We start from the raw sequence: 19,330 nt of genomic DNA on the forward strand, positions 1-19,330 counted from the left end.
TTTAACAGAATATAACAGCAGTATTCGGTATTAATCCCTAAACTGTGTGAACACTGGAAATAAAGCAGAGATGTACCAGCCACAGAGAGGGCTATTCTTACTCATTCCAGATACAAACTAACTTAAACAGGCATAAAACTGCAACACTGAGCTACTAGACCCAGGCTTTTCACGCGCTCTGAAGAGGCTTTTATACAAATATAAATGCACATATTATGTTAATATAAATAACACGTTTTTTCAAAGGTTTATGTGGATTGACATTTATTTAAAAGCATATACTCAAGCATCGTCAAAGAAAGACCGACTGAAGAAATGAATCATTAATATTGCAAACGCTTTATAGGCGAATTATTCTAATAAAGCAGAACACAAACACGATCAGACGCGTTTATCTCAGATCACGTGATGAGAAGAATCGCAGCGCGGCGCGCCCACGCACGCTTCTGACGGAGCGGAGAACACTGGCGATGAGATGAAGCGAGCTCAGATGAGAAGAGAAAGCTCTGTTCTTCTGGAGCCGCTGCTCGTCTAGATCCATGTCTTCAAACACTGATCTGCTCTGAGATTTCCTGGAGTTTAATACCGGACTCACCTGCGCGCGCGAACAGGTGAGAATCACTTCACCTTTCTCTGGACGACACGCGCTGAGCGTCATTACTTGCTTTAGAGCAAAATAACATCTGCAAACTCATAACGAACAGCGATTCATATATAATCTGAGATCTTAAACTGTTCTGATTCTGCATGGCAGGGATAAAATCACATCTGTTGTGTAACCATGGTGATTGGACTTCTGTAATACAGCTGAACTGTTTGTGAAGTCAGTAAACTCTGTTTTCACTGCTGTCATGGAAGCGGGGTATTTTCTCACAGTCATCCTTCAGAAATATTTCCATGCATTGTGTCCCTGGTGAATCAGAGGAATCCCGAATTCCTGACCTCTGGAACTCACTGGCTGTGGAAGCAGAGCAATGTTGAAGAAAGCCTTTACATTAATCATCTGTTAGACAGATCACATACGAGTCTTGGACCTTTGGCACAGAATATTTGATTTTGCAGCTGCAGCTGTTGACTTCTGTCACAGAGATCTGACACGGATTGTGCAGAATTTCATGTATGCATAGAATACATCTACTAAATGTGCTGCGGTGACAAAGCCTGGAATTAAACACTGGTTATATCTGCAGAGATTTGTCTCATTATTTGTAAAGCACATTTAAAAACAACCAAAGTTGTACTGTACTGAATAATAAAATGAATAAACGAGACAATAACAAAACAACAACTGAACCAATGATCAAGGGGCATTGAAAGCTGGAGAGAATAGATGTCTTTAGAGCAGAAATAGAGGGCGCTAATCTGAAGAGGTATTCCTGACTCAGTTTTAAGCAGTCTGTCAAACGTTAAGACGTTTCTGCTTCTGTCCAGGTTCTCTGATGGCTCTGCTCGCCCTACTGCTGCTGCTGGGCTCGGCATCGGCCTCGGCCCCGGGGCCCCAGTGGCCCCTGCAGCGTGTGCCTGTGGTTTGGCCCCAGAGTACGGAGGAGCGGCCAGCACCTCACTTCCTGCGGCCCGCTCAGCTGGAGCTCAACTCGTCCTGCGGCCCCGAGTGCCACAAGCAGGCCCCTGCTCCCAGCTACTGGGCCCTGCGCCAGTTCCTGTCCTACGAAACGCTGCACTCCAGCGGACAGCTGACCGAGACGGCGGTGGGCATCTACGGATTCGACGCCAACACCTTCTACACGCCCCCCACAGGCCGCTCCAGACGCAGACGCCAGATCTTCGGTCCGGACGGCCGCTTCAGTATCGTCGGCCAGGACTTCCTCATGAACTACCCCTTCTCCACCGCCGTCAAGGTGTCCACCGGATGCTCGGGGACGCTGGTGGGGGACCGGCACGTCCTTACGGCGGCGCACTGCGTTCACGACGGAAAGAACTACGTCAAAGGAGCCCAGAGGCTGAGAGTGGGCTTCCTGAAGCCGCGGCAGAAAGAGACGTCCGGTGGAAACGGCACTGGATCGGGCAAGATGAAGTTCCAGTGGATCCGAGTCAAGCGCACTCACGTGCCCAAGGGCTGGATCACTGTAATTATATTTTATGATTTATACTTTCTTTTATTGTATTATTTTTTGTCCTTCTGTATTTTATTTGTTTTTATTAGGGCTGTCAGTCGATTAACATTTTTAATCTAATTAATTACATGATGTTTCGATTAATTAATATAATTAATCACAAATTACATTACTTAAAAACGTCCAGCAGGTGGCGGTAAATGTCTTTAGGAGTCATTCATTCATTCGATTCATTCAAACGGCTGATTCATTCAGGAATGAAGTAAACGGCTCACTTTAGGAATGGCTCTTTGAATCATTGATTCGTTCAAAACGCCGCTGTGTTGCTCACAAAAACAATTCTGCTGTGGCTTTAGGTAATATTTTTGTTGGCAAAACTGAGCAGAAACAGACAATATTGTGTTTAAAATAGAACACAATGTTAACTTATTATTTACTGAACTGTTGTATAAAATCACATTTGCACTCGTTATATTATACAGCACTCGTGTGATATCACTTATCATATAAATATGAGACAAAAACGTTTTGCCCCAGTATCTTGAATTTTAGGGCATAACTGCATTTATGGAGTTGTTGCCCTGCATCATATTTGTCAAGTCAACTGTATGAACTGTAAGATGACGTACAGGTCTGGGGGCGGGGCTAGTGTGTTAACTGCGTTATTTTAATCGTGTTATTTTTTCATAACTAATTAATTAAGTTAACGCGTTAAACTGACAGCCCTAGTTTTTATTTGCTGATGTTTGTAGCGCTTTGGGTTTTAGAAAAGTGCATTATAGACGGTTCCAACGGCAACAACATAAACAACCGTTGCTGCTCATGCGCACTTTTGTGGCTCACACTTAACTTCCGGTAGACTTCCGCAAATAATCACTAACAATAGCAAAATCCCTCTAGAGTGGATTATTTCTGATAATAACAGGCTAAATATGTTTGCTGCGTAAATCAGACGAGCTTATTGAAAATGCAGATTCATTCTCTGCCAGCAGGAGGCGCTGTTGGAGCGGCAGAGATAGAGGTTTTCCCGGTAAAGGCTGTACACAAAGCAGAGCTCTGCTCACAAACACTGCTTCATCAGCCATTACAGGCAAGATGAAGTGAAAATGACATCAACATTTTTCTGGAGACAGTCAGTTTCCTTCAGATACAGTGATATAAAAACACCTGCGCCAGTGCTCATGTTTATTCAACAAATCAAAGCCTTTTATAAAATCTATTTGAGGCGGTCAGTTTTTATATATTGTGGCGAGCCGACACAAATAAATCAATGTATGGGAAACATTGCATCCCAAAGCAAAACAACCGGAGCCAAGCTGCAGTCTCCTCATCATCCTAACTTTAACTGTGTTTGTAGTCGGCGCTACTAGCAGACCAATAAACAAACACAGACCGGAAGTTAACTGAGGGCCAGGTGTGTGCGCCCAATGAAACGTCTATAATGTGACCATGGACCACAAAACCAGTGGTCATAAGGGTCAATGTCTTAAAATATAGATTTATACATCATCTGAATAAATAATCTTTCCATTGATGTATGGTTTGTTATGATAGGACAATATTTGTCTGAGATACAACTATTAGAAAATCTGGAATCTGAGGGAGCAAAAAAATCTAAATATTGAGAAAATCTCCTTTAAAGTTGTTCAAATGAAGTTCTTAGCAATGCATATTACTAATCAAAAATGAAGTTTTGATATATTTAAAGTTGGAAATTAATTACAAAATATCTTCATGAAACATGATCTTAATATCCTAATGATTTTTGGCGTAAGAAAATTCATACAATGTTTTGTTGGCTATTGCTACAAATATACCTGTGCTACTTATGACTGCTTTTGTGCTGCAGGGACACATTTGTATTATTATTATTATTATTATTATTATCAAGGGCTCGGCCAACGACATCGGCATGGATTACGACTATGCCCTGCTGGAGCTGAAGAAGGCCCACAAGCGGAGGCACATGAAGCTGGGCATCAGCCCCGCGGCCAAGCAGCTCCCCGGGAAGCGGGTGCAGTTCTCTGGGTTTGATAACGACCGGCCGGGTCAGCTGGTGTACCGCTTCTGCAAGGCCGGGGACGAAACCTACGACCTCCTGTACCAGCACTGCGACGCAAAGCCAGGGGCCAGCGGCTCCGGGGTCTACGCCCGCATGTGGAACCGCAGACACCGGCGCTGGGAGCGCAAGGTCATTGGGATCTTCTCTGGACACCAGTGGGTGGACCACAGTGGGACGCCTCAGGAGTTCAACGTGGCGGTGCGCATCACTCCGCTCAAATTCGCCCAGATCTGCTACTGGATCAAGGGAAACTACGTGGACTGCAGAGAAGGCTGAGTAGCAGCGGAGCGCTTTGCTTTCTCTCCGTTAGCACAGAAGATGCTGTCTTATTTCATGCAGGAAAGTTGCACAGTCCAGAATATGCATCAATAACTCCTAAATTCTCTGTTTTTTAACACTTGTTTAGCCTTGTGCAAAAGAGCAAATGTGTAGAGTCAAATCAGTGCCACATATACTTGCAAAAGATGTTTCGCAAACAAAATGACAATTGAGAAAAAATAAAGTAACGAGAAAAAAATTGCAAACAAAAATAGTTTCAAAAGAAAATTAAGTATTGAAATAAAAAAACATTTTGCAAACAAAAATACAGAATTGTAAAATATAAATGAAACCAGATAAAAGAAATGATTTCGCAACATTTTTTCCATGGCCATAGCTACTCATTTATTTGCAATGCTGCTTTTATTTAGTTTCAGTCGTGTGAGTTTGCTATAACGTTTTTTCCACCCCCATGTCAAAACAATGCCAGAAAATGAAACGTGCAGAAACATGAAGTGCAAAGGGAAAAAAATCTGTATTCTTTATTTTGGTTTACAAAGGTTCTTTTTTCTTTTGCAATTATTTTTGTTTGCAAAAAGTGCATTCATTTTTTCCTCAAGACTTTAATTTGCCTTTGCAAAACTTTCTTTTGTAATACTTTAATTCTTTTGCAAGTATATGACGCATTGATTTGACTCCATACAAACGTATTAAGTAAGGTTCTCTACTGACAGCCATTCTATCGTAGCATATATCGTTATAATATAGTAGATGTTTTAGGAGTGCCTGATTTGTATTTTCCGTCTGCTGCCTTTGATTTCACGGCTCAGGACAGTCGCCGGTGAAGGACTGGAGACAAAGGCACAGACATCAGCTTGTTCTGTTCGTAGCACTGATGCGGTTTCTGTTTTCTCTAATGCTCTGAAATGTGAGCTGCTTAAGTGGAAACTGAGAACTACTGTATGAGATACTGCTTGTACAGACGTGTGCTTCCCTCTAGTGGTCAGAGACTGTTCTGAAGAGGTCCACACACAAACACACTGTACATCAAACACATGAGTGGATATCAGCTCCTGATCGGCACTTTGACCTTTATTCATTCAATGGCACTAATCATTTGAAGAATTTTAATGCCCTCTGTTATGCACAACACATTAAAAGCTTTAGCAAAAAATAAAAGCACCAGTCATGAATGAGAATTAACTGCAGGAACAGCTCAGATTAAACATATTCATGCGTGTGATCCACAACTGATTGTTTTTATAAAAGCACTCTTGTCGAGAACATGGCCAGCTCATATTTCACCCGAACATCGTAAGAAAATAAGCTATTTTTAAAGGCACTTTGAAATTAAGCACCTCTTAAATTCCCAAGACTGCAATATGAAAAACAAATATACCGTCATAATATAAAGAAAACCTAACTGGTTTAATTATCTTGGTTTTATTTTCCTCTTGGGGTGAAATACGACCCAGACATTTCCTGGCCGTATTCATGAAGACGATCATCCACCAACAGATCTGAGAAGAACGGGCTGTTTTTGTCTTTTATTCTGGATGCCATCGGTTCTGTAAAATACTGCAAGCTTGACAGTCCACAGGCTCCGCCCAGAGCGCACTAGCCACGCCCCCCTGGGATTTGGCACAGAAAAGGAAAGGAGGATGCTGACATGGCTCAAGCTTTAAAATAGATCCTGTTGGTGCTGTTTTACTACAAAGTGTGATTGAAACAAAGTGGACACGTGAGATACCATGAACAAATAATACTCGTAAAACACAGTAAAAGTGGAAATGATCAAACAGCACTGAATGAACCGGACCGTCCAGTCCTTCGTCGTGATTGGTCGGCTTTAGCTCTTCCGGTTCTTTTTCTTTCAATCTTTGGACGTCACGCGAGATGCGCGGGCTACAAAAGGATACGACAGCGCGTCATAGACGTAACATCGTGTGTAACCGTATACAAAATAAAATATTTTCTTAAATAGATACAAAGGTTGCATGAAAGTAGATCGTATCAAAAGCAGAAGTCCACGTCTCACTGAGACTTGAAGCCCAGGCCGCCGGCGAGCGGGTGCGAGTACGCCTTCCCCAGCACGATGCGGTCCCGAAGCAGCTTGAACAGAACGTAATAGTTGCAGAAGAGGATGAGGCCGAGAGAGAGCGTGTGGTTCCAGCGCTCGGAGCGCAGCAGAGAGTACAGCTGATACAGCACCACGCTCGACTCAATCCCGATCAGCAGGTTCAGGATCCGCAGCGGCTTGTGGAACAGGAACTGCTCGGGAGAAGACAACATCATCATCATCAGCTCTGAAGAGCAGCTGCCAGAGCAACCCAAGAAGTACACTTCCATAATGTACTTCAAGTGCTCTATTTGCGAGCACTAATTTTGTACTTAATGTGTGACCCTGGAGCACAAATCCAATCAAAAGGGTCAATTTTTTGAGATTTATAAATAATCTTTCCATTGATGTATAGTTTGTTATGATAGGACAATATTTGGCTGAGATACAACTATTTGAAAATCTGGAATCTGAGGGAGCAAAAAAATCTAAATATTGAGAAAATCTCCTTTAAAGTTGTTCAAATGAAATTCTTAGCAATGCATATTACTAATCAAAAATGAAGTTATGATATATTTACAGTAGGAAATTTACTAAATATCTTCATGGAACATGATCTTAATATCCTAATGATTTTTGTCATAAAAGAGAAATACTCTAAATACTCATAATAGTTTGGTAAATGCTTGATTGGCCTGACAAGATTTAAAGCTGTTCACAAGGGGATGCTCAGTCACAAGCTCAACACCTGCTGGAACTGATCTTTCTTATCTTTTAAACCATGTAACGGTGAGTAAACGGCAGAAACCCTGCTAAATGACAGCAGTTTTCAGTCTGGATCGTGGTCGAATGATATTGGTTTTTCGACAGCCGATGCAATGCCGATATCTTAGAGCAGGGTGGCCAAGGGCCGATTTAAGTATGTATAACTTATTTTAATTAAAAAATTTTAAATAATTTGAAAATGGATAAAAAAAAAAAAAAGTCAAATAAGAAAAATTTGTTTAAATGATATAAATGAGTATTTGCTGAATGCTGACGGTAAACGAAAAGATATAATAATGTTTGCCTTTCTAATACTAATAATATATAAATGAAGAGGGAGATTGTGAGTGCTGTCAGTCTCCGCTCCGTCAAAATAAAAGTCCCGCCTCAAAAACATCAGCCAAAAAGAAAAACTTATCAGCCAATACCGATATTTCAAAAACGCCAAATATCTTCTGATATATCGGCCTTTACGATATATTGGTTGACCATTAATTCTGAAGTAAATTATTTGTTTACTATTGCATACATGTCATCATAGTTAAAAAAATATGACCAATACTCACATAAAACCTGGCATGAGAGACGTCAGAGGGCAAGGCCACGTTATACGGCCCGACGGCTTTATAGAGACAGCGGTTGTGCCGCACCAGGACCCCCTGCGGCCAGATAGTGCTGTCTGACCAGCTAAACACAAGAGAAGAACAGCTCCAGAAACACTCAACACTGATCAGAATCTGCAAACACACTTGACTTTGGAACCACATCTAAATGACCACATAGATTGAGAGCTGAATCACTAGGGATGTAACGGTATTATCAATATCGTCTGGATATTATCGTGGTCACATGACGATATGAAGCGATAGGTCTTCCAGGCAAATAGTGTCGTTTTTAAAATAAATGTAAATTTCTTATTCTAACATAAGTTGTGTTTTGGGTCATTATGGTTTGGCACAGTATCTGTATCACAACAGGATCACTCACATGTGCTGCGGCGTGTTGCTGTAGGATCCGGGCTCCAGACGCTGCCAGCGGCCCAGATGCGCAGCCGAGCGATGCAGCAGGTCGCAGTAACTGGGAGGCAGCAGCTGACTCATCAGCATCACAAACGCATTGATCCACACCATGATCAGATGCTCGCACGACCAGCGCATGTCGTAGTACTGCGTGCTCTGGAAACACAGAAAACATGAAGCCCGTGAAAACACAGACCGTGTTCACAGTCTCACTCACAGAGTATTATTAAGATTTTTTCAAAGCCAAGTATAATTAAACATGCAGGATTCTATGCACTTATTTTTTAGCACTTGCACATGCATTTGCGCTGCACATACAATTTGCATAATTAATATTTTAAATATAAAAAAATTGGAATATAGAAATATGAAATGATCGAAAAAATAAAATGATGTGTTTAAATATGAAACTACAATTGCCTGTAGGTGGAAATAAGTGAGTCGTTGAGTCATTTATTCAATCAATTCTTTCAAAGGGACCAATTTATTCAGGAACTAATTAAACTGTTTTTATGAATGGATCAGTTCAAAATGCAAATTCATTCATTAAGGAAACACCGCTGTGTGTTGCTGCTGAGATGCACAACATGGCTTTTTCTAGAGCAAAATAGAGCAAAAAAGACAACGTTGTCTTTATTATTTAAGCCACTTAATATTAACTTCTTGTTTATTAAATTGTTGCGCTGACACGAAGTCTGCCACAGAAATTATCGCTCTAAATGTGTGTGTGTGTCCTATAAATATATTTATTGCTTCACAGTGATGGGCCTCAGTAAAAAAATTGGTAGATCGGTATTATAGTGATAAGTTATAGAGTAAATTACAGATACCTGAAGCAGCTGCTGTAACCTTTTTTAAAATCGCTGGTTGGTGGGGGTGTTGAAATTAATCATTGCATCATCACGTGGACGATTCTGCATTGATGCAGTAATTGATTATAGCCTTCTGACGTCATTTGCACACGCGCTTGTCACGTGAGTATTGAAAACGCACCCACTATTTTCAAATCTGAGATCTGGGTACATTTTGGAAGCTTAGTGCAGGAAAAATCGATTCTGAGCTTGGAATTTTCCCGCATGTGTGTGCGCTAGAGACAATCGAGTCTGGCCGTCTGAAGACGCTCACCTTGACGAACCACAGCGGCAGGAAGGCCACGTAGTAAGCGCTGAAGAGCGAGTTGAAGAGTACTTCTTTGATGCGGCGGTTGAAGTCGGTCTTGAGCTCCTCCACCTCGCTGCGGATGAGCTCGGGCGACGACGGGCAGCTGTGTGTGGGGATGTGTTTAGAGCTGGAGAACTGATCGAGCAGGTTCTCTCGCAGCAGCGTCAGGAAGTCTTTGGATCGCGGCAGAGGCCCGTCGGAGCCGTCCTGCTCGGAGAAACCGCAGTCGGAGGGAGTGGACTGAGCTCGACCCTCCTGATGGAAGCAGCAGAGCGGCACGTAAACACCGAACCTGAATCAGACACACAGAGACTGGAGATTAAACCCAACACACATTACAGAGATACAGCAGCAGCGACAGAACCGTCTCTGACTCACGGTGCAGACCTGCCAACCTTGGAAAAAATCTTGAGTACCTGCTATTTAAAAAAACAAAACTGTATACTTTCATTAAAATTACAAAAACCTTTGTAGAAAAACATGGATTATCATATGTCTACTTCAAATTTCTTTTGAGAGAAGTATTATTTTTGGCCATTATTTACTGCTATAAACTCAGGTAACGTGCGTTTCATTCATGCTGGACGCCAGAGGGCGCCCTTGCGCTGAAAATCCACATATGCGTCACAGAAGTAATAGAATTAGTGGCGCTCCAGGAAATCCCTAATATGAACAAAAAATTCTTTTTTTTGGACAGCAGGTTTAGAAATGCTTCTCATTACAAAGGAAGATGTTTGCCGTGTGTTGCTTTTTCAAATGCTCTCTTTAAGCGGTGAAGTGTTTGCTCATCTCAGCACGCAGACTCACAGATACACACAAACACAGCCGGTTTGGAGAGAAATAAAATGCACAGAAATTATTTAAAACGCAAAAGCAAAAAAGCACTCCAATTGGTTGAACTCTTCATCTTGTGCTGTTGCTTGAGTGCTGCGCACGGATAGAGGCGTCACCAGGTTTTTGCGTAGTATAGAGTGACAAATCGTACCAGCGTACGTCGAGGTCAAAAACTTTTGAACAGGATGAAATTTTTCAAAATTATTCTTATTTTGTTGAAATATTTTTTTCCCCATTTAGTACTGGCCTTTGGAAGCTACAGAAGATACTTGCATGTTTCCCGGAAGACAAATTAAGTACAATTTACCTTGACCTTCAAACTCAAAAAGTTTTCACTCTTAATGCATCTTGAACATCAGTGAATGTTTGAACCTTTTTTAATAGTTGTGTTTGAGTCCCTCAATTGTCCTCCGTGTGAAAAGATGGATCTCATAATCATACAGTCAATGCTGGAAAGGGTTCAAATATGCAAGATGCTGGAAAACTGAAGATTCTGCAGAACATGGAGGATTTTTCTGAAGAACAGAGCTCAGTTTAACTGTTCAGAACAAACAAGGGACTCATGAACAACCATCACAAAACATCGTAGATCATCCAGGTAACCACACACAGTATTAAGAACCAAGAATGGGGTTATTTTAATAATTTCAGCTATTTTGGTCTTGTGGACTATATGTAAACATTTCTATGTAAAATATCTTACTCAGGACAGTACGAAATAAATAATAACATGCATTTTGTATGATCCAATTATTCACATTTTCTGCAAGGGGTTCCCAAACTTTCGCATGCAACTGTACACCAAAGTGGTCTGAAAGATTTTGTCAGTGGCAGTGGCAGTTTGTGAGTGCAACCGCTAGACAGCTTAAGCCTAACTTCATTAGGATGCTGAATGGCAAACCTGTGAAGACTGGACTGAACACGATTGGAGGAAACTTGGCAACTTGAAATGTAGTGAAAATAACTGAGCAAATCTGCTCAAAATGGCAGAAATGGACCCACAGAATCACAGAAATGTATGGAGCCCACCAGGACGACTGCAGGCCAGAGTTATTCCAATGATTTTTGTCACTTTACAAAAGAGAAACTCAACAGTCAGCTGAACACAAAGAGCCGCTTCAGCCTGATGGCATCCAGAGCATGATAATAACTGGGACTTTTATTGACTGGAATTCCCCTGTAAGACTGTCGGGAGACTCACGGATATCCCAGGAAGAGCAGGTTCAGCACGGAGTAATTCTTGAAGAGGTTGACGAGGGTCCAGCACAGAACCCATCCACACAGCGTCAGCAAGATCAACCGCACCGCGATCAGAGCCACGTACCACACCAGAGACGATTGACTCGCCAGAGAGGCCTGAAACACACACACACACACCAACCACAGAGCCTTTATTAGGAGGAAACAGAGAAACGCTCGTCCTGAGGTACTTTCAGCTCACAACAAGTGATGATCATCATGTAAATGACACTGGCATGATGTGACAAACAGACCACAGAAACCCTTATTCAAACTTCCTCCTGCACACACATCACACACACACACACACACATCACACACACACACACACACACACACACACATCACAGTTCCCTCTGAGCTACAAATGGTGTGAAAGCGGTTATACGTGTTATAACCAGTTCTGGGGAAAGTTACTTTTAAAAGTAATGCATTACAATATTGCATCATCCACTAAAAAAGTAACTAATTACGTTACTTAGTTACATTTTATGGAAAGAAATGTTACGTTACTTTTGAGTTACTTTGTAAATCTGGGCAGGGCTTGCTTGTTTGTTTTTAATATAAAAAAAGTTATTTTACAAATGTAAAAGCTCTTTCACACTAAAAGTGAAGTGAATCCACCTCAGACTGAAGGAAATGTTATTATTCTTGAATTTGTTTTGCTATTGTTTACTACGTGTGGTTGAATGCTCCGTGTCTGTTTTTGCTCTCTCTCTCTCTCTTTTTCTTCTCAGGGCAAATCACCACCACCTGAAGCTCGTTTGTGAGACCAAGAGGATACAGGGGCAGTTCAAAGTTTGCTAGGAGACACTTCTCTCCTGTTCCAGACTGAACTTTGCTCGTTTTTCATGTAGAGACAATAGTTGTGTATTAGCAGTGGCTAACTGAGTTTCAGCATGATCTGTTGGTGTATATTGTTCCAGGTTGAGATTGAGCTAAAGGTATTGTGATTTTAAATGCTAGCCTGTGTTAAGAGGGATGCTGTAGGGGGAGAGTGCCTTTTTCTTTTGATATGGCTTTTTACCTCTGTTTTTGTACAGCAAGGGAGGTGAGGGAAGTCAGCTGTATTTTTCCTTTTATTTTATTTAAGGTTAGTTAGAGCTCCTTCAACTAATTTAACTATTTTGTTTGTTATTTTAGGCTTTGCTCTCCCCTGAGTCTTTGCTCCCATTTACATTGTATTCTTTTCTGTCTTGTAAATAAAACTATTTTTGTATATATATCAACTGGTGTCATTTTCACTCTGGGACAGAGGACTGAAGTGTGTTCGAGCTGTACATTATCACATTACTTAGGGACATAATTAAATATTAAATTATATTTGTCTTATTTATCATATTTATTGCAGGTTTGTATAATATTCTGAGTTTGTATTTGACTGTTTTTATTGATTTTGAGGAACACTGAATGTGTTTTAGTGTAGGTGAGATGAGTAAATACATGTTGATATTTAGTCTAGAACTACAGTAAGATCATGTAGATATTTACTCTAGAACCACAGTAAGATCATGTAGATATTTAGTCTAGAACCACAGTAAGATCATGTAGATATTTAGTCTAGAACTACAGTAAGATCATGTAGCTATTTAGTCTAGAACCACAGTAAGATCATGTAGATATTTAGTCTAGATCTACAGTAAGATCATGTAGATATTTAGTCTAGAACTACAGTAAGATCATGTAGATATTTAGTCTAGAACTACAGTAAGATCATGTAGCTATTTAGTCTAGAACTACAGTAAGATCATGTAGCTATTTAGTCTAGAACTACAGTAAGATCATGTAGCTATTTAGTCTAGAACTACAGTAAGATCATGTAGCTATTTAGTCTAGAACTACAGTAAGATCATGTAGCTATTTAGTCTAGAACTACAGTAAGATCATGCAGCTATTTAGTCTAGAACTACAGTAAGATCATGCTGCTATTTAGTCTAGAACTACAGTAAGATCATGCTGCTATTTAGTCTAGAACTACAGTAAGATCATGCTGCTATTTAGTCTAGAACTACAGTAAGATCATGTTGATATTTAGTCTAGAACTACAGTAAGATCATGTAGCTATTTAGTCTAGAACTACAGCAAGATCATGTAGATATTTAGTCTAGAACTACAGTAAGATCATGTAGCTATTTAGTCTAGAACTACAGTAAGATCATGTAGATATTTAGTCTAGAACTACAGTAAGATCATGTTGATATTTAGTCTAGAACTACAGTAAGATCATGTTGATATTTAGTCTAGAACTACAGTAAGATCATGTAGCTATTTAGTCTAGAACTACAGTAAGATCATGTTGATATTTAGTCTAGAACTACAGTAAGATCATGTAGCTATTTAGTCTAGAACTACAGTAAGATCATGTAGATATTTAGTCTAGAACTACAGTAAGATCATGTTGATATTTAGTCTAGAACTACAGTAAGATCATGTAGCTATTTAGTCTAGAACTACAGTAAGATCATGTAGCTATTTAGTCTAGAACTACAGTAAGATCATGTAGCTATTTAGTCTAGAACTACAGTAAGATCATGTAGCTATTTAGTCTAGAACTACAGTAAGATCATGTTGATATTTAGTCTAGAACTACAGTAAGATCATGTTGATATTTAGTCTAGAACTACAGTAAGATCATGTAGCTATTTAGTCTAGAACTACAGTAAGATCATGTTGATATTTAGTCTAGAACTACAGTAAGATCATGTTGATATTTAGTCTAGAACTACAGTAAGATCATGTTGATATTTAGTCTAGAACTACAGTAAGATCATGTAGATATTTAGTCTAGAACTACAGTAAGATCATGTTGATATTTAGTCTAGAACTACAGTAAGATCATGTAGATATTTAGTCTAGAACTACAGTAAGATCATGATGATATTTAGTCTAGAACTACAGTAAGATCATGTTGATATTTAGTCTAGAACTACAGTAAGATCATGTAGATATTTAGTCTAGAACTACAGTAAGATCATGTAGATATTTAGTCTAGAACTACAGTAAGATCATGTAGATATTTAGTCTAGAACTACAGTAAGATCATGATGATATTTAGTCTAGAACTACAGTAAGATCATGTTGATATTTAGTCTAGAACTACAGTAAGATCATGATGATATTTAGTCTAGAACTACAGTAAGATCATGTTGATATTTAGTCTAGAACTACAGTAAGATCATGATGATATTTAGTCTAGAACTACAGTAAGATCATGATGATATTTAGTCTAGAACTACAGTAAGATCATGTTCACACACAACACTCTGCACTTACTCCTGATTTCTCTCAACACCAGAGCTGTCACTCAATACATCAGAAACACAGGAACTGGAGATACTTATTTGAAAAAGTAACTCAGATATTTCCTTCTAAATTAAAGGAATGCATTACTTTATTAGTTACTTTAAAAAAAGTAATCGGATTACGTAACTCGCGTTACTTGTAACACTCATGGAACGCTGCTCTACCAATCAGATTCAAGAAGCATACTAACTGCTGTATGATCAAACACTAATATATACAGAGTCATACTTTGGATGTTTGCCAACAGAAAGGGAACGCTGCTCAACAACCAATCATTTGAAAAGCTTAAGAATGGTTAAGAACAGTATCAGAAGCACCTCTGAGATGATGGTCCACACCAGTCTTCTGGCCAGCATCACGGTGATGAAGACCGCCAGGTGATAGTCCATCAGGTGGAAGTTCTTCACACAGAAAAAGGTCGTGTCACGTTATGATCAATACTGATTCATATAGAAAACACAGTTTTGATTGTCAGATTTGAAATGGCAGCACTTCTTCAAATTCTCTCTTCATTTACTCACTCATGTCGTTTAAACCCGCATGACTTTCTATCTTCAGTGGAACACTAAAGGAGATGTTTAGCGTGATGTTCGTGCAGCACTGAATCATAGAGAGAAAGCAGGCCGTGATCAAGATCATAAACTTTAGTCATTTGTGTCGGTTTAGTCATTATTCACTGAAACTCAATTTAGTCTAACACAGTAAAATGATGCCAAATACCACTGAATCTCAAATGTGTTCCTGCAGCACAAAAGCAGTCATGAGTAGCACAGGTATATCTGTAGCAATAGACAACAATACATTGTATGGATCAAAATTATACATTTCTCTTTTATGCCAAAAATCATTAGGATATTAAGAGCAGTGTGAACCATCCTGACAAACGTCTCCTATTGTGTTCCACTGAAGGAGGTACATCAATAATAATATATTATTAGTAATATTGCGAGTGTGATTTGACTGTACCATTGAGGTGGAGGCTGAGGGGTGGCTGTATGAAGACCACCACACCATCCTGTAAATGTTGATGTACTGAACGAAGAGCGCCACCAGCAGGTAGAGGAAGAGCAGCGCCTCGAACAGCAGGTTACTGTCCAGAGGAAGATCAGGAATACGGGAATGACGGACAGGTTCAGGAGTGATGAGGGCCGTGAGCGGCGGAGACAGACCCACCACCCCGCTGTTCCTGCGAGACACACATTATTCTTTTATTTGGATCCACAAGACAAGCAACAAAACTGGAACCCAAATACCTTGGGAAGTCAGTTTGCAAGATGACAGGTACACATGGCTAACATTCATTTACAAGTCCTTATGTTTATAACTTTTAACACTCAAAGACAGACAAAACATAGTTTCCATATTTGCATACTCCCTATAACGGCTGAAACTGAACACAATTTTGGGAGTCTTTTTGCTTTTTTTTTTTTTTTAAATCCACCCAACTTTAATCACATTCTTGTGCACATGACCTACACTTCCAAATACTGGAGTAATTTAACTTACACTGATAGTCAAGATGATAGATCGCTTCAACCAATGGCTGATATTTCAGTAGTTTGGAAAGATAACTATCAGGTAGATATCAGGAGCGTTTGGGATGTTTTTGAAACAGTCACTGTCAAATGTCACAAACGTTTCATCAGGAAGCAGATTTCAGTCTGATATTCAAAGCAGCAATCACACCAGCTCATGTCAGCTCTTCCACAGCCCGCGAGGGGACAAAAGCGGAAGTTTATGTATTTGTAGCAATAGCCAACAATACATTGTATGGATCAAAATTATACATTTTTCTTTTATGACAAAAATCATAAGTATATTAAGTAAAGATCATGTTCCATGAAGATATTTAGTAAATTTCCTACCGTAAATATATCAAAACTTAATTTTTGATTAGTAATATGCATTGCTAAGAACTTCATTTGAACAACTTTAAAGGAGATTTTCTCAATATTTTTTGCACCCTCAGATTCCAGATTTTCAGATACATATGAATGAAGAGTTCAAACAAAATAATCTAAGTGCCTTTTGAAATTTTCTTCTAACATGAGCATTTTTATCAGACTCCTGTGTGTAGGTTCTCTAATAGGTTATTTTCATTGCCATTAAACTGAAATAACTGAACATAAACAGTAGCCTGAGAAAAATGCTTATTTTAGAAGAAATGTTAAGATGGCACTTAGAGGCTTCTGCATCTGAACTCTTCATATATAAGGCATTCACAATAAAACATGCACAAAAACATCTCCAGCAGCATTACGAGCAAGGCAGATGTGAACAGACAGAACGCAGGTCAGACGGTGTAAGTATGAGTCAAAGAGCACAACTAACTAAAAACTTGGTGTGCAAACAGAGTAACGTTTCAATAATGTTTTTATACTGAAATTGATCTGCTCAACTAGTGCAGGCTTCTTTTTATTAAGTCACATGACGAGGAAAACATCAGCCCTGTTTCACACTAAAGTCTTCTGCTGATGATACACGGGCAACTTTTTTGAGTAATATTGCTTGGCCACTTTCCCTTTGAGAATGGGTAATTAATTTATATCTGGGTAATTTAGATCGGTCGTGGTTGATGGCAACATTGCTCAAAAGATTCCTCATGTATCCTAAGCCTTCATCTATCTAACTCACACCAGACTCGAACCGCATCGATGTGTATGAAATGAGAGAGGAGTTTGGTAATACAGTGTGAGTGACCACTGCTCAGGTGAGCTCACCTGCACCGGAGCCCCGCCCCATTGCTGAGGCCGCCGCCCACGAGTGTCTGCAGCGAGGGCAGTGCGGAGCGGCTCAGCTGCTGTCTACTGGGACCCCTGCGGCCCCCGGGCATCTCCGTCTGCGGATCCCTGCGAGCACGTCCTCACGTCTCGGACACTGCGGGAGAAACACATGGACAGTCCGTCAGTCTGCTGACCGCTAGCCCAGCGTTATTAACCAGGGAACAAATGTGTCCCTGCAGCACAAAAGCAGTCATCAGTAGCACAGGTATATTTATATCAATAATCAACAATACATTGTATGGATCAAAATTATACATTTCTCTTTTATGCCAAAAATCATTAGGATATTAAGATCATGTTCCATGAAGATATTTTGTAAATTTCGTACCGTAAATATATCAAAACTTAATTTTTGATTAGTAATATGCATTGCTAAGAACTTCATTTGAACAACTTTAAAGGAGATTTTCTCAATATTTAGATTTTTTTGCTCCCTCAGATTCCAGATTTTCAAATAGTTGTATCTCAGACAAATATTGTCCTATCATAACAAACCATACATCAATGGAAAGATTATTTATTCAGCTTTCAGATGATGTATACATCTCAATTTCACAAAATTGACCCTTATGACTGGTTTTGTGCTCCAGGGTCACAAATGAAGAAGCAAACTCTTAAACGTGATGTGAAATCACATGGCAATGCAGAAAAATGCTGTAAAGTCAATCAATGCAATCAGCTCTCATCCTAACAGAGCCAGGTCAGAGGTCAGAGGTCAGAGCTGGTACTCCTCTGATAAACGAGTTTCATCATCATCATCATCATCATCATCTAACAGAAAGCAGCAGTTTAAACTGTTGAACTAAAAGAGGAACTTCGAGAGTAATGAAGCTGAACTGCGAGAAGAATACATCTTTACTAACACTAACAGCTGCTGCTGATGGGAATCATCTCATGATGCTCAGAAATACTGCGAGATTAGATTAAACTAGCAGTTAACCAACCACTACAACTAGATTAACACGTCAACTACTAAACTAACAGCACTAACTATCGGCTGAACTTCAGACTAACACATCAACTAACAAACACAAACAGGAAATAAACTGAGTAATTGGTTTGTCGCTGGTAACTGAACTAACCCTAACTAAACCAACTCAACTATACTAGTACTACAGAGCTGATGTTCATTAGTGTAACCAGCGACTGAAGGCATGATTAACACTGAAATGAATAATTAAAGTAACACTTACCGCACATCAATCATGAGCGCAGACATCAGTCACCGAGACTCTGTAACAACTTCATGTGTGTCTCTCTGTAACAATGTTTCTGAAGAGATTCGCTCGCTGCTCGATACTATTAACAGCGTTAACCTGCAAAACACAAAGTTGCTGAAGTTCCTCGCGCTGCTGTTACAGACCGACGTGGCAAACGACGCTGCGTCACATGACGCCATCAGAGACGCGACGCGAGTGATGCGCAAGCGCTGTGTGTGTGTGTGTGTGTGAAACCAAAACTTCTTGGTAAATTGTGGATTACTCTTACTTTCGGCTGAACAGCATCATCGTTCTGTTTATCAATATATATACACGTTTAAGTTTGTTTTCCGAATATAATCTTTATCGTACTTTGTGGAATATAGGAACACATGTTGCTACACACGTTGTCTTTTAACTTCCTGTTTTCATTGTTAAACACCGAAGCTCTGGTGACTGATTTCAGCTACACTCATATGAATCAAACATGCATCATGTCTCTCACAGTCCTTCTCCCTGAGCTCAGAGAAAGCATGAGTGGATCCTGTGATCAGCTGATATAGGCTGAGAAGA

General features: G+C 39.9%; 2 protein-coding genes across 2 annotated transcripts; one reads left to right on the top strand and one right to left on the bottom strand.

Moving 5' to 3' along the window:
* The first annotated feature begins 403 nt into the window (after positions 1-403).
* Positions 404-5,824, top strand: LOC306873115 (serine protease 23-like). The gene is made up of 3 exons (XM_079422157.1): positions 404-611; positions 1,432-2,087; positions 3,967-5,824. The coding sequence occupies exons 2-3, from the start codon at positions 1,440-1,442 to the stop codon at positions 4,411-4,413; spliced, it is 1,095 nt and encodes a 364-aa protein (XP_079278283.1). The 5' UTR covers positions 404-611; positions 1,432-1,439; the 3' UTR covers positions 4,414-5,824.
* LOC306873114 (transmembrane protein 39A-like) lies at positions 4,869-18,966 on the bottom strand. Its single transcript, XM_079422156.1, has 9 exons — positions 18,752-18,966; positions 17,496-17,652; positions 15,742-15,961; positions 15,093-15,176; positions 11,435-11,589; positions 9,364-9,691; positions 8,207-8,394; positions 7,786-7,906; positions 4,869-6,666 (listed from the first exon to the last, which is right to left on the bottom strand). Exons 2-9 carry the CDS (start codon positions 17,606-17,608, stop codon positions 6,430-6,432), a joined length of 1,446 nt encoding a protein of 481 aa, XP_079278282.1. The 5' UTR covers positions 17,609-17,652; positions 18,752-18,966; the 3' UTR covers positions 4,869-6,429.
* Positions 18,967-19,330: the final 364 nt, after the last annotated feature.

This window comes from Barbus barbus, assembly GCF_936440315.1.
Source record: "Barbus barbus genome assembly, chromosome: 7".
Classification (NCBI taxonomy): Eukaryota; Metazoa; Chordata; class Actinopteri; order Cypriniformes; family Cyprinidae; genus Barbus; species Barbus barbus.

What these genes read in the sequence shown, in the direction of transcription:
- LOC306873115 (XM_079422157.1), top strand. Translation starts at nt 1,440, where the DNA reads ATGGCTCTGCTCGCCCTACTGCTGCTGCTGGGCTCGGCATCGGCCTCG. An exon ending in TGCCCAAGGGCTGGATCACT is followed by an intron (nt 2,088 to 3,966) that starts GTAATTATATTT and finishes ATTATTATCAAG; the next exon opens with GGCTCGGCCAACGACATCGG.
- LOC306873114 (XM_079422156.1), bottom strand. Translation starts at nt 17,608, where the DNA reads ATGCCCGGGGGCCGCAGGGGTCCCAGTAGACAGCAGCTGAGCCGCTCC. An exon ending in CTGCTCTTCCTGGGATATCC is followed by an intron (nt 9,692 to 11,434) that starts GTGAGTCTCCCG and finishes TGTCTGATTCAG; the next exon opens with GTTCGGTGTTTACGTGCCGC. An exon ending in TGCCGCTGTGGTTCGTCAAG is followed by an intron (nt 8,395 to 9,363) that starts GTGAGCGTCTTC and finishes CTGTGTTTCCAG; the next exon opens with AGCACGCAGTACTACGACAT.